General features: G+C 44.2%; 2 protein-coding genes across 2 annotated transcripts; both read right to left on the reverse strand.

Moving 5' to 3' along the window:
* Positions 1-8507: 8507 nt before the first annotated feature.
* Positions 8508-9747, reverse strand: LOC136507989 (syntaxin-111-like). The gene has a single exon (XM_066502579.1). The coding sequence runs from the start codon at positions 9610-9612 to the stop codon at positions 8695-8697; it is 918 nt and encodes a 305-aa protein (XP_066358676.1). The 5' UTR covers positions 9613-9747; the 3' UTR covers positions 8508-8694.
* A 925-nt stretch (positions 9748-10672) lies between these two features.
* On the reverse strand, positions 10673-15626 carry LOC136507990 (probable thiamine biosynthetic bifunctional enzyme, chloroplastic). Its single transcript, XM_066502580.1, has 10 exons — positions 15295-15626; positions 15116-15190; positions 14046-14121; positions 13883-13958; positions 13627-13761; positions 12866-12930; positions 12639-12766; positions 11789-11961; positions 11447-11530; positions 10673-11354 (listed from the first exon to the last, which is right to left on the reverse strand). Exons 1-10 carry the CDS (start codon positions 15589-15591, stop codon positions 10826-10828), a joined length of 1638 nt encoding a protein of 545 aa, XP_066358677.1. The 5' UTR covers positions 15592-15626; the 3' UTR covers positions 10673-10825.
* Positions 15627-15887: the final 261 nt, after the last annotated feature.

A 15887-nucleotide genomic window follows, 5' to 3' on the forward strand; every position in this document is an offset into this window, starting at 1 on the left:
GATGATTCTTCTTATATCATCGCATCGGCAGAATCAGATACTTATGAGCGAACTAAATGCATATCAGGATAAGTTTGGGAAAAAGAGTTCCTTGGAGTTGCTGATTATGAAATTCCACCGATCCAAGCAGTCGGTTCTGAAGAAGAGTTTTAATGGATAGGTTTGTCGATGATGGAAAATTAGGTCAAGGGTTCACATTGGCAGATGATTTAGTAGAAGTAGATATTGGTGATGGCGATAGGACAAGACCTACTTTTATTAGTGCTAAGTTAGATTCCAAGTATAAGCAGCAAATGACTGATTTGTTAAAAGAGTATAAAGATTGTTTTGCTTGGGATTATACTGAGATGCCTGGATTAGACCGATCGATAGTTGAACATCGGTTACCTATCAAATCTGGATTTCGGCCACATCAGCAGCCAGCGCGCCGATGCAACCCTAATATACTTCCTGACATTAAGGCCGAAATAACTAAATTAATTGAGGCAAAGTTTATTCGGCAGTGTCGATATGCAGAATGGATCTCTAATGTGGTTCCTGTTTATAAGAAAAATGGAAAACTTCGTGTTTGTATTGATTTCAGGAATCTCAACAAAGCCACACCGATGGATGGCTATCCAATGCCGATTGCTGATTTGTTGATTGATGCTGCAGCCAGACATCAAATTATCAGCTTCATGGATGGTAATGCAGGTTACAATCAAATATTCATGGCTGAAGAAGATATTCCCAAGACTGCTTTCAGATGTCCAGGTCATGTAGGGTTGTTTGAGTGGATAGTCATGACGTTTGGTTTGAAAAATGCCGGCGCTACTTATCAAAGAGCTATGAACTTTATTTTTCATGAATACATCGGCACATTAGTGGAGATCTACATTGATGATGTAGTGATTAAGTCTGGAAATATCACGAAACATCTAGCCGATCTACGAAAGATACTGGAGTGCACAAGGAAGCATGGATTGAAGATGAATCCTAATAAATGTGCATTTGGTGTATCGGCAGGTCAATTCTTGGGTTTTATGGTGCATCAGCGGGGCATCGAAATCAGTAGGAAGTCTATTGATGCAATTAACAAGGTGGTTGCTCCTGCCAATAAAACTGAATTGCAATCTTTGATCGGTAAGATTAATTTCATTAGAAGATTCATATTTAATCTATCGGGTAAGATCAAGGCTTTCAGTCCATTACTTAAATTGAAAGCCGATCAGGAATTTGTATGGGGAGCTGAGCAGCAGTTAGCCCTAGATGAAATTAAGAAATATTTAACAAATCCTCCAGTGCTAGTTCCACCTCAACACGGGAAACCTTTCAAGTTGTATTTGTCAACTGATAATACCGTTATCGGTTCAGTTCTTATTCAAGAATTTGAAGGAAAAGAACGTGTTATTTATTATTTGAGCAGAAGATTAGTGGATGCTGAGACAAGGTATTCGGCCATCGAAAAATTATGTCTGTGTTTATACTTTTCTTGTGTCAAATTAAGACATTATTTGTTATCTGCCGAATGTATGGTCATATGCAAAGACGACGTAGTCAAGTATATGCTGTTGATGCCGATATTAAGTGGTAGAATCGGCAAGTGGATTTTAGCATTATCAGAATTTGAACTACGTTACGAATCGACTAAGGCAGTTAAGGGGCAGGTTATGGCTGATTTTGTCACTCAGCATTGTAATACAGTGGACTCTCTGGAGGTTGCTCCTTGGACACTTTTCTTCGATGGGTCCACATGTGGTGAAGGAGCAGGTATCGGCATTGTGTTGATTTCACCTCAAGGAAGGAAGTATGAGTTTTCATTGCCGATTGTTGCTACATCGACAAACAATCAGGCTGAATACCAAGCCTTGATAAAAGGGTTAGAATTGCTGAAGGAGATACGTGCCGATGCTGTTGAAATCTTTGGTGATTCTATGCTAGTTATAAATCAATTGGCTGGGATTTATGAATGCCGAAGTGAAGTTTTAATTTCGTATTATGAAAGATGTTTGCAATTGTTGAAAGGGTTTAGAGATTTTTGTCTTGAACATATTTCTCGACTGCATAATGAAGAGGCTAATCGACTAGCTCAGCATGCTTCAGGGTATCAGCCTATTCAGGAAGTGCTAACATCGGCAGTCGATACCGATGACTGGAGAAAGGAGATTGTCGATTATTTAAAGGATCCATATAAAAAGGTTGAAAGACGTATAAGGTTCCAAGCTACCAAGTATGTGCTCCTCGATGATGAATTATATTATCGAACTATAGATGGAGTTTTACTCAGATGTGTTAGCAGTGATGAATCGAAAAGCTTGATGGGTGAAATTCATGAAAGAGTGTGTGGAGCGCATCAATCGGCTTTCAAGATGAAGTGGATGATCAGAAGGAATGGATACTATTGGCCGACTATTCTTGAAGATTGTTTTAAATATTTTAAAGGATGTCAGGGGTGTCAAAAGTTTGGTAATATTCAAAGAGCGCCTGCATCGGCTATGAACCCTATAATTAAACCTTGGCCGTTCCGGGGATGGGCTATCGATCTCATCGGTCAGATTTATCCGCCATCGAGCAAAGGACATAAATTTATTCTGGTTGCTACCGATTATTTCACAAAATGGGTTGAGGCAATTCCTTTAAAAAAAGTGACATCGGCTAATATGATCGATTTTGTGAAAGAGCATATTGTTTACCGATTTGGTATTCCTCAAACTATCACTACCGATCAGGGTACTATGTTTACATCGGGAGAATTTGATGAGTTTGCTGTAGGTATGGGAATTAAAGTTTTAAATTCTTCTCCATATTATGCTCAAGCTAATGGTCAGGCTGAGGCTTCTAACAAAGGGATCATCAAACTCATTAAGCGCAAAATTAAAGAAAATCCTAAGAGGTGGCATATAGTATTAAATGAAGCCTTGTGGTCATATCGGATGTCATGTCATGGTGCAACCAAAGTAACGCCTTATCAGTTAGTATATGGACACGACGCAGTATTGCCTTGGGAAATTAAAACTGGCTCTAGGCGAATACGTTCTCAAAATCAGCTGACAGCCGATGATTATGATACTCTTATGAAGGATGAGTTGGAAGATGTGGCGGGTCATCGGTTAAGGGCTTTAGTTAGCATCGAAGAAAATAAGAAAAGAGTAGCCAGATGGTATGACAAGAAGGTGAAGGTAAAGGAGTTTGCCGATGGAGATCTGGTCTGGAAATTGATTTTACCGATTGGGACTAAAAGTTCAAAGTTTGGAAAGTGATCTCCTAATTGGGAAGGTCCATATCGGATAAATCAGTATGTTCCTGGTAACGCATATATTCTAGAAACCCTCGAAGGGGTTATGTTTCCCAGAGCATTAAATGGAAAATATTTAAAGAAATATTACCCTAGTATCTGGATGGATGCATAAAAGTATAAGTGCCGATAACAGTCCTATCGGCTAAAATTATACAAGGGTGTCAATGTCTCATAAAGTGCCGATGCAATAGACAAGATTTACAAGCTTAACAAGGATTGGATAGCCAATATCGCACGCAGGCGAATCTGGTCGGCTTCCTTCATTTCTTTGATGTCTTCATCGGCAGCACCCTCCACAGGCTTGAGTTTTTTCTTCATGGCCAAGGCTTTGCGAGCCTGGATGTCTCTTTCTTGCTGAAGGGCCTTGATGGCATCGGGTAGCTGGCTGGCTTCTTGTTGGGCATGAGTTAAGGCTGCCTCGACTTCTTTCAATTCAGCCAATAGAGCCGTCCTCTTTGTCGATAAATCTAAGATTTTCTGCTTAAGTTCAGCGCCTGAAGTCTACAAGTTGCCGATGCCCTTGTGCTTCTCATCGGCAATCTGTTTCAGTTGTAGCATCTCTTCTTTGAGTTGAGCTGAGCTGCTCTATCGGCAATGCGTTGAGCAGCCCGTTGATATTGCAGTTGGCGGCTTTCTAAATGGGCTGCTGGGAAGAGTGCTTCTTCAACATCGGCAGGGATCTGGCCATGGATTGTTTTGAAAATTGCCTTTGCGGGGTCCGAGTCATCTACCAGTTGGGCGGTATCCTGCTGTAACAAGTCCAGGAGAGCTTCCAACTTGGACTTAATTTCTGTCGATATTGTTCCCAGTGCAAGGGAAGAACTTGTTTCCTCTCCATCATCGTCAGAAACGTCAATGGCAAAGGAAAATAGGCTGTTTGGGGAGTCTTGTTCCTGAGAAAAAAGAAAAAGAGGTCAGTTAAGGATAAGTATGAATATTATAAATCGACTAGGTCAATCGGCTTACCTGTTTCAAGGCAATTTCCTGTACTTGGCTGGAGGAAGCAGCCTGGAGTACGCCGTGTGGAGGATCGGCTAAGCTTGCCGATGGGATATCCTCTGTGGCCTCATCGGTGGTTGGCCCTTGGGGTATGATGACCGATGGTATGTCCTGTATAGCAAGATTAACTGCTTGCTCAGTTGCATTGACTGATTCTGGCCGGCTTGCAGACGTTAGGGCAGATGTGGGGATCGGCATGGACTTCTGTCATTTTGGCTGTGCCTCGGCATCTGTTAAGGCTTTGCGCTTTGCTTGGGCCTCAGCAACGGTTGGCTGGGGGGCATTGGCACTTGTTGGTTGTGGAGCTTGAACATCTGGTACGCTTGCCGATGTACCCATTTGTTGCTGCAAAACAAGTGGTAAGGTATGATATTTAACAGATAAAATATAAAATCAAAGGAATACCTCTGAAGGTTTGTCAGAGGTAGTGTTGCTTGATGTCGGAGGAATTGCCGATGACGATCCAGCAGCGGCTCTTACACCCTGATGATTAATGTTAATACAGTTTGTGATCGGCATGAGTAGAAATAAACAGGGTTGTTACCTTGAATGCCTTGATCAGGGTTGTAGCAGCAGCCAATGGAGTGGCCCTAGCTGTAGCCAATTTGGACTTAGAGGTGATGGTCTTGGCACGGGTCTTCTGGTGAGTCAAAGCAGCTAAGGTGGGGGCGTTGTAGCCGATCGGTGATATCGGGGAAACAGGCCGAAGATCGAAGGGTTTCCCACTTTTGCTCATAGATGGTGCTGGGTTGTTAACCTGTCACGAGAAAGTTAGTTACCGATATATGAAAGGAAAAGCAGAAGGGAGTAAAAAGAAACTTACTGCGTCATCGGGAATGGCGTATTCAGGGTCGATCATGTGCCGATATGTGTGAGCAGATGTTGCAAATAGTTGTTCCCTCCACTCTCGCCACCATTGCTTATATGATTCGGTGATGAAAGATGCTGGCGTCCAGATGGATATATCGACATCTGTAGTATCGGCATCGGGGGAGAGTCGCACTACCCTGCTCTAATCTGTTCCGCAGGTGATTGTTTCTCTGGGTTTGATCACATCGGCAAAACAAAGTTTGATTGGCAGTTGCCCAAAAGCCAATTGACGGGATACTGCCGATGGATTGTAAAATTCATACGTGATATTGGTGTTTTTCCCGCTACCGAATGTATTTACTGGGATTGCCCTGGGAGTAATGATGGCCATCATGAGTTCATTATCTTGATTCAGAGTGTCATCGGCAAAGTTGAAAATAAGGGGGAATCTGTTTTCTTCATCAATATAAGGTACCCAGGCCCTATGATAACGAGAAAGACCATTGTAGAAGCTTTGGAAGAATCTGCCGATCTGGTCTTCATTGGCCTCTGTTCTAGGGAGGACAATTATGGCTTCACCAAAATTGAGGGGTGAGCGTGTTGCCGATTCCTCATCCCCAAGCACGTGGTCTTCAGCAATTTCTCGTGGGAATTGTTGGGCAAAGAAGTCCCATTGCAAACGTTTGTGCATATGGGTATTCAGCCACATGTTGATAAACCACCATGGGCCTCCTAAGTTGCCGATGGGTTCGCCAAGCAAAAGTTTCTGAGACACTTGATGAAGAAGATGATAAGTGGAGCTCAGAAGGTATTGGCCAAGAGGGAACCTTACACCATTGGCCAAGAGTTCAGCCGTGGGGAAGAAGGCGTTGGTTGGTCCTACTGATCGACCACAGAAGATAAATTTTTCTAACCACATATTCAAGAATGTGGCATGTTCCCTCTGGTTAACTGTCTCGGTCCTCTGGCATTCTTGAATATATCCCGTCCAACCGTCGATGTTGCGGGTATTCACCCTATATTCAGATTTTCTGCCATAGATGGAGCCTTCATCGGCAGTTGAAATGTCCAAGCCAGTGAGCATGTAGACATCGGCAAGTGTGGGAGTAGCTGGGCCATGTCCAAACATAAAAGTGTTTGTTGTGTCTGACCAGAAGTAAGCAGCTGCAATCATCATTGACTCATTCTTTTGCATATCGGCAATGGATAGCCTAATGCATTGGTCTAACTTCCGTTCTACCCAGTGTACTTGCATCGACCTGTTGACCCTCAAGTACCAATCTTTCCACCCTTTGGTGGTTTTGGGCCAAGATCGGAATGTATCTTTCCATAAATTCAGAGAGAAATTTTGGGCTCTAAAAGGGATTCTGTTAACCTCTGCATTAATCAGATCAGTTGGATCTAGGTTGCCCATTGGTCCTAGGCATTGGAAATGCGGCTGATCGGTTGGAATGACTAATTTGTTGCGAAGTTCCTAAGTTTAGAGGATCCGAAGAACAAAGAAAAAGAGAAAAAAATTACCAACTGTATGAACTCGCAAAGACCAGAAGAATCGAGGTAAAAAGTAACGGAAGTGGAACGAACCGTAGGGACGTCGAAGTTGATTGTCATTATCTTGAGGTAGATGGGGGCACGAGCTGGAGACTCGAGGTTGACGCTGGAGAAAAGTTCTTGTTGGTTGAGGTCGCGCAGTTGTTCGTCGGAGTCGCCGCCGGAAAGAGAGAATGCCAAAGATTGGAGTCTGAGGGTAGAAAACAAGGGTTCCGGAGAAATCTATTTATAAGCCGCTTGGAGTAGGGGTATTCTGGACTTATCTCTATGCCGCGCGCATGTAGGTCGAGGTGGTTCAGATGGATATGGTAACTGTTCGCACGATAATCAAGGGATTATACAGATGATTTGATGGCAAGTAATCATGACTTGGAAGAGATCTCGGTACAGGATATTTTAATTCTGAAAATGGCGGCATTATTATGTTAGGATCTTGCCGATGGATTATTGTTTCGGTATCTTAACCATAATCAGGGCAAGAGTGGTTGGAAATTGTGCGATATTTACTGAGGTGCGTGAATCAGGACTAGATTTGATTAGATTTGATAACAGATCAAGTTTTGGCTTGGAGGATGAGTTACGGTAATTGGGCGAAGGCAAACGTTATCTGGAGTAAATTTCGGAGCATTAATGGTTTTATACTCTGAAATTGGGGGGCATGTGTTGACACCGTTTTTTGCACGTATCAAAATGATTAGAATGAGCTAATCGGCAGGAGGAAAGTTACTGTATACGCTGACAGCCGATGAAAATCAGCTTGTAAAGATGGTTGCCGATGAATGGTGGTGATCGATGGAAAGGTTGATTTAGACTCGGGCGTTGCCGATAAGGTTGGAGATGTTATTGTCGATGCCGATGAAGGAAGGCTTGAAAGCTACTGCCGATGAAACAGGAAGTATGCCGATGGAAAGGAGGTCAGTAAGAATTCCATCATAATTGAGGCGGACAGGGAAATAGATAGGAGTTGATTTCCTTTTCTATATTTGTTAGAGTATGATTCATGTAAGAGTCACGTGTTTCCTTAGATATGGACTTGGTGTCCTAGTCGTATTTGGTTATGTCTCTTTAGATCAGGGTATAAATATAGATTGAGGGGCAATGTAATAGATATCAATCAATATCAAAACCAATTTTTACTCCTATTTGCATCTACTTACTTTTCGGCGACTTCGTCAATTTGCATGTTTTTTTTTCTTTTTACGAGTTCTCATTGATTCGGCGAGTTGCATCGCTTCAGCGCGACCTTCGGTGATTCTCGAGTTCCGCGTGAGTACCTCTTGGCCGTGACTTCCGGGCGTATCGCTGTCGTCAGGACCAAAGTGCTCGTATCTTCATCCTTATCGATTAACAGGTCAAATCGACTGGCACGCTTTGGATATCGATTCGGGTATTAGCCCTTTGTGTTTGCAGATCCATTTTTGCATCAACACATACAAAGTGAGGGCAACTTGTTTTACCCCTTTTGACATGATTATTTATGATATCCATCAATTTTGATTTCGGATAGAGGAGGACTATTACTTTTCATTATAACCTGGGGCACAAAAAGTATATATAAATGAAGTAATACTCGGTCGATCTAGTGCCAACTCAAAAGAAATAATTAATAAAGTGTATGGAAGATGGGCATAACGTTGGGTAATTTGACAGGATTCATTATGATACCCACCTACTACCAACTTATGCGTTAGCATAGTTATGAACCACACCGCTTTGTCGTACTGGTGAGAGCGCTCGCTTTGCATGCGAGAGGCAGAGGCACGGGGTTCGATCCCCCGCATCTCCACGCCAAAAGCAACGCCGGACATTTGAGTTGCGGACACCTTCATTTGCTTTAATCACATGCATTTTTTAGCTTAAGATTGCAATCTCCAAAAGGTTCATTCAAAATCTATTTTTGAACGAAAGGAAGTTTCATTTCATCCGATCTCCACATCAACCAAAAACAAACACTGCCGTCCACAACTGACAAGATTCACACAGGTTAATCAGGCTACACAGCAGGCATCAACAATAACCACACCAGAAAACCGCGGCATCCCAAGCCAAATCAATTTTCACCGCGCGGGCAAGGCCGCGGCGAGCTGCAGCACAAGCTTCCCGCCGCCGCCCCTGCGCACGAGCACGAGGGCCACCACGACGGCGACGGCAATGCCGACGAGCAGCAGCGCCGCGATTCCGCCGGCCAGGCAAACGCGCCTCCGCCGCGCCGCGCCCCGCAGCCGCCGGGCCTCGCTAAGCTCCGCTTCGGCCGCGGCCACGTCGCCGGCCGCCGCGCCCACCTGCCGCTCGATGTCGTCCAGCGGCGCGCCCTGGACCTCCACGAGCGCGGCCATGTCCAGGAACAGCTGCTGGAGCTCCACGAGGCCGCGCTCCACCTCCGCCACCTCCTTCGCGGCCTCATCCTGCTCCGCGCCTGCGGCAGACAGCAGCGCCGCCCGCATCGCCGCGTCGGAGGAAACAGAACCGTCATCGGTGCTGCTGGCCAGGAGGCGGTCCAGCTGCTCCTCGGTCGGCGCGTCCCCGGCCACGGCGAGGTACCGGCGGGCCGCGTCGCTCCGGCGCTCCGCGGAGACCTGCCGCCGGAGCGCCTGCACGTCCGCGGTGAGGTCGCGCACGCGGCGGCTGAGACCCGCCGCGGCCTGCGCCGCGGGGGCCGGGGCGCGCCGGTCCATGGAGGCGAGGCGCGCGCGGAGGCGCCGCGCGGAACCGAGGAGGCGGACGAGCGCCGACTGCGTGGCGGCGCGCGCCTCGCCGGCGCCCGCCACGGCTTTCTTGGACGCCTCGTGCGCGGATCGGAGGTGGGACAGCTCGTCGCGCAGCGCGGCCATCTCGGTCTTTGCCGCGTCCGCCTCGGCCAGGAACGCGCCGAGCTCCGGGTCGTCGCCGCCGCCGGCGGGGGCGGCCGCGGCCGCGCCGCCCTGTTGCGCCTTGGCCGCGGCGGCGACGAAGGAGTCAGTCATGAGGCCGTTCATCCATGCTGGCCGGCGTCGGAACTGATTGCGAGATGGAACTTCGCTGGCCGGTGTCGGAGCTGGTTGCGAGATGGATCTTTTGGTGTGGTCAAATCTCAATCTCAAATGGTCGCTGAGAAAAGCAAGATTTTTTCTGCATTTAATCAAGTCGGCGCTTATTGCCAGATCTAGCTAGTGTGGTGGCCTAGTGGCACGTATCCTTCTTTTCTATTTTTTTTAATCAATCAAGCACAATATCTCTCCAACACCCCTCATTGGAACATCAAAAGAAATGCTACACTACTGAAGGCCATGCAAGACTTCCATTTTCAGACTCCCCATTTCCAGGTGAACAAGATACCAAGATCAATGAACACTACGTACTCCCATTTTCAGGTGCACAAGATACCACAAGATACCAAGATCAATGAACACTACAGGCTGCAGGTCAGTCTTTAGCTTATCAGGCCTTTAATTCCACTGTTGCGACAAGTCTTCTCCTGTACTGCTGCTCAGCACAGGAGCTACCTCTCTGCCCTGTCAAAGTGGCTCAATCCCATCTCAAATGGGATGATTGTAATCTACTGTCACGCTGTTAATTTTAATGAATGCCACTTACATAAAAAAATCATCAAGCACAATGAGAGCAAATCTTCACACTTCATTGGATAGATTCAGGAAGAGATACATAGGCATATATATATATAAAATCATCAAGCACAATGAGCGCAAATCTTCACACTTCATTGGATAGATTCAGGAAGAGATATATAGGCATATAGCTGATCATACTTCAAATAACACCTCCTCCCTCCGTTTCAAATTATAAAACCTTTTGTCTTTTCTACATAAATAGCTTTTATTATGCACTTAGATATACACTATCTAAGTATATAGTAAAAGTAATGTATCTAGAAAAGCAAAAACATCTTATAATTTGAAACAACAGGAGTACTATTTACCAAACTGCTGCAGTAAAAAAAAGTTTAGTACTTGCATCAAATATAGTTCCGATGCATTATTAATTTCTTATTACAATTCAGCGCCTTTGAAATGTCTTTAACTTCTTGTTCAGGGGAAATGTCACAAAATTAAATTTTTCAGGTAAATGTCTCCGAATTATTGAAAATTGCAACACCTTTTTCAAAGAAATTAAATGGTGAAAGCTTGATTAGAAACCTATTTCGGCCTAAGCAAAGAAATTAAATGAACAGGAGCCAAGTGCCAACTTGCGCTAAGATCTGGAGCAAGCATTCTTCAGGATGGATCTGAGGTTTCTTGTCTCAGTCACGACACATTCCTGGTCAAACAGAACAGAGACCACGGCCACACCTTTCAGATTTGGGAACCCAAGCTCCATTACCGAACCTGCATTTCCAGCATTGATGCCGCCGATGGCCACCACAGGTAGCTTCGAAGCCAAGCAGACGGTCTTCAAGCCCTCAAACCCTAAGGTGGGATTGTTCTCCTTCGTTGAGGTTGGGAAGACACCACCACAGCCGATGTAATTTGCACCATCCTTCCATGCCTGCTCGGCCTGGGCCGGGGTTTTACATGAGACGCCAATGATTTTTCCAGGTCCTAGGAGTTCTCGTACTTCCCATGCTGGCATGTCTGATTGACCAACATGGACGCCATCTGCGTTGCATGCCAGAGCGACATCTATGCGGTCATTGATCAGTAGCAGCACTCCACTAGACTTGCAGATTTCCACACAAGCCTTGGCAGCTTCCAAGAACTCCCGTGTCTCGGTGTCTTTTTCTCTGAACATTAGAAGTTCAAAGGACGGTCAGTGAAATCAAATGAAGAGACTGAATGAACAAAAGGAACTTTGGTCGTTTTCAAGAAAGATAACCTCAATTGGACAATGGTAGCGCCACCTTCAATGGCAGCTTTCACATCATCTTTTATCGAACGACCCCACTTCTTGTTCATCCCAAGAATAAAATCCATAGAAGTTCCTAACTAAAAATGTGATTTCTAAAGATTTTGTTGTAATTCTTCGAATTCTCGAACAAATCCAATCCAATAGAATAAATTTTTTTTTTGAAATTCGTAAATCATAAATTAAGTAATAAAACATAGATAAATAATTAAAGAATACAATCCTTATCCATCTTTTCTTTCTTTTTGCTTCATATACTAAAAAAGAATTCAAAAAGGGAAAATTTTCGTCATGTCACGAAGAATTCTATCTCTTGCAGTCACTGCATACAGGAAGAGGTCATCTGGATTGAACTTTTGCAGTGATCCCATCTTGTATAATGGAGACTTGAGCTCGAAGAGGTGGTCAAAAGGTCCCTGAGGTCCATTTCCAATCACAAGATCTTTGCTGTGATAAAGAGCAGATTCCACAAATTTCTTTGCAACCTGCCAAGATAATGTATGGAAAATAAGACATAATGTAAGATACTACTATTATGAACAGCAAACCTGAAAAGATACATAAAAAACACTGAAAAATCTTACTATTATGAACAGTCAACCTTCATATAGTGCCAAACTGCTAATCAAGGTTCCAAACCACTAGGAACTGAATTAAGCACCCAAGTAAGGTACTACCTATGTTCCAATTTATTGGACATTTTGCTAACCTATTTTAGCCTACCAAAACGTCTAGTAATTTGAAACAGATAGGTATTTAAGAAAAGAAAAAACAACCAAGGATCTGATGAAGGACATGATTTGAACGCGAGTCACAGCTCGAAACAGCCTAGTTGATTCTTTGCAGTAAATGTGCCTTGCAATATCTCATCTAACAGAAAACAAATTAGCACCAGAACATGCCAATTCTCCAGACCTTTGTATTAAAGAGTCACCGCATTACAAGGGACAATTTACTTAGCAAGTTTTGTAGCACCAAACAAATCCAAGTAAATATGAACCTGATAAGAAAAAAGTTTCAATCTATGTCCTGTTCATTGCCAAAGAATTATTTTTCCTAGTGATAAATAACACTACAGGAGATAATTTGACTCAATTGTTTTTAATTATTAGTATCAGGTATCAGTGTGTGGCATCTTAAATGTTAGTACTTGCAGCCTAACCTGAACAGCATGCAGCATTGTTGCACCTTTTGCTAATTCAGCAGCAATACATGAAGCTAACGTGCAACCGGTTCCATGTGTGTTACGGGTCTTTATACGCAGACCACGAAGCTCAATGAACTCCTTACCTGATGAAATAGGTCAGAATTTGTATGAGGATGCTAAAAAGGGTGGAATGAAACAAGTTAATTGTCAGAACAGAGTAGTATTAAATTACTCAAATATACCATCAAATAATACATCAATTGCATCTGATGAATCTGGCATATCCCCACCTTTCACAAGCACATATCTTCAAATGGTAAGATTGTATTAGCAAATTATTCATCAATCACTACATTCAATTTTAAAGAGGACATTCACTAATGCAATTAACAATGGAGTCAAATGAAGAACTTTCAGCTAGCAACGCACAGTGACAAGGTTTAGTACTTATTCAAGACAGGAGTGTAATGAGGAAACTTGTGACTGGTTTAAATGGTACAGGCCATTAACTCCTCAAGCTGGAACTAATAGAACTTTGTATATTCAGGCATGATAAATCAACAAGAACCATGTATAGTTTGCTCCTAAAGCTGGAAATCTGGAACAGAGGGAAATTATGTATACTATTCAAGAATGATTTCATCCATATCACCACTTAACGTGCCCTTTTAATTTATACCATTAGCCTGTGTCAATGACAATGACATGTAGGACCAGACCCCACATGTCATTTACTAGCTTCATGGTATAGATGGAAACTGCAGCTTAAATTGTTGTACAGATGCAAGCTCCCCGTGATTCCAAGCTTATTACAACTATGGTAGCAAGTTTGCTTCAAACAATATACTTAAAAGATTCATATAGAACATTGGGAGGTTAGGCTGACATTCCCCCATACAGATGTAACATCAGATGACAAGAACGTGATAGCGCACATGTAGGGTAAGGGTAAGAGATCAAATAAGGTAAACAGAACAAATTTACAGAAATAGAGACCACATACTTTGGACCAAGTTTGTAAATGGATTCAGCTGCATTGCGCATGTCAGAAATTGTATGCAATGATACATCCCCAAGTAACTTAGATGCTTCTTTCACATTTGGAGTGACTATATCAGCCATAGAAAATAGTTCATCCCTGCTCATAACAATTGCAAGGGCATGTCCATAAGTACTACGGTATTGAGGATGTAACAGCAATAACATTCCAACAAGAACTCATAAATGCATACGGAACAAAACAAATATTGATCCTGTACCTATATGTAGCGAGAGTAGATGGTCCTGAAAGAGTATCACCACTGGTGGACACCATGACCGGATCCACCACTAGAGCTGCCTTCAGAAGCATAAGTCATAGCAAGTAAATAACTGAGTTGGCATTGTATGCTTTCATCATAAACTTGCAGCAGTACAGCATACCTTTGACTGGAAACTTCCTAAGACTCTCGCAGAGAACTTTAACAACTCCAGCTGAAGGGAGCATCCCTGTTTTCACCTAACAAAATCAAGAACAGAGGACACACATAGCATGAGTTCCAAGTGAAAATAGGATACAAATCAAATAGATTAAATCATAACAAACTATCACCTAACTCCAATTTCATATGACAACTTCTACAAAAGCAGATTCAGAGAATCAACAAGTCTTTTGGGATACAAACATAACTAAGCCAATCAAATATCATTCTTTAGGCAGAGCAATGCATCTAACAAGGATGAAGGATTAGGGGGCTGTTTGCTCCGCACCCTGGAAAACGCGCCTGGCCCAGGCAGCGACACCAGGCGCTCATGGGGTCGGATCTGCTTGCCTGGCTGCGGCTCCCAGGCGAGGGCGCAAACTAAATACGCCCTAGGATTCTAGGCTCTGTTTTGAAGACGTCACCTAAGTGTCCAGGCAGACCCAGCTCCACTTGGTTTGCTTTGTCACCTTTGAAACCATGATTCCAGTAAATTCAAACATTATATACTGTTGGTAACTATATGCTATAAACTGAGGTGGTAGCCCTTGGCAGCGAGAAATGGGAACAAAGTTCGATCACCTTAAAAGAAATGAAATATATGTTCGCACCTAAGCTGCCGATTTCACAGTAAGACAATCCAATTTCATGGGAAGTTAACGCCCTAACACTTAAACTGACGTGAAATAAACTAACTAATATAAATAATCAAACTCCTTCCATGAATCACTTTTTCAAGGCTGTGCGCTTCTTGTTAGGCAGAGGTCACAAGTACTTTTTCAAGGCCTTCCATCATCTCGATGTAATGCTTTGAGAATTTAATAAATGTTTCCTTTATAAAAAAAAAATGAATCACTTTGCCAAGCATAGTAGCTTTGTAATCATAGCAAGAATAGTCTGTCCCAAACAAAAAGATCTCTGTTTATAGCACGCACATCAGGGGCACTGCGTGCGTTAAGGTTTGGAAGAACTAACCCCTAATAAGACATACCATGGCATCGTTACTGAATGCCGAAGGGCAAAGAAGCTCACCACGTCCACCGACATGTCCGAGAGAACCGACCTGAGCTGCTCCCCCACGAACTCCTCCGGCACAGCATGGACCCCCTACAGCACCACCGGATCATCCATCCCCTGTTCTCGGTCGAATCGTGGCGAAAGAAAGCGGACTAGTAGCAAAAGAAGAGCGGGGGAATCGGGGCATAACGTGCCTGGACGCAGACGGTGTTCTGCGCGGTGACGGCAGTGATGACGGAGGAGCAGTAGGCTCCTAGGGCCGCGCACGCCTTGATGTCGGCCTGGATGCCCGCGCCGGCGCCGGAGTCGGAGCCGGCCACCGTCAGCACGTGCGGCCACGGCATCTCGCGCGCCGACGCAACCGCCGGGAACCTGCGCGGCCGGGTAGCCGAAGAGAAGGGCGAGAAGGAGGGGGAGCGGAAGAGAAGGACGGCGGCGTCGGAGGGGCGATATGGGGCGAGCGCCGCTGGGAGGGGTGGGACGGACGCCATGGGCAAGTCGGCGAGTGGAGGTTTATGACATTGGATGGGGAATCAAAACTTTTTCCATTTTGATGAATAAATTATTTTTTAGTACCAATCACAAATCAGGCATTAATCCTCTTTTTTCACTCATCTAAGTTATTTCTTCAAAATCTTTCTTTTGTTTTTTTACCCATGGGAATTAAGTGACCTTTTTGGGATGGATTCCATTTTCTCGGCGTTTGTGTTGGGGTTTTTGAGGAGCATTTACTCTTGGCAAACTATATTGTGCGCTCGTGCCGCCCGTACCCCGCCGGAGAGGGGGG

The sequence above is a fragment of the Miscanthus floridulus genome, chromosome 15 (assembly GCF_019320115.1).
Source record: "Miscanthus floridulus cultivar M001 chromosome 15, ASM1932011v1, whole genome shotgun sequence".
Taxonomy (NCBI): domain Eukaryota; kingdom Viridiplantae; phylum Streptophyta; class Magnoliopsida; order Poales; family Poaceae; genus Miscanthus; species Miscanthus floridulus.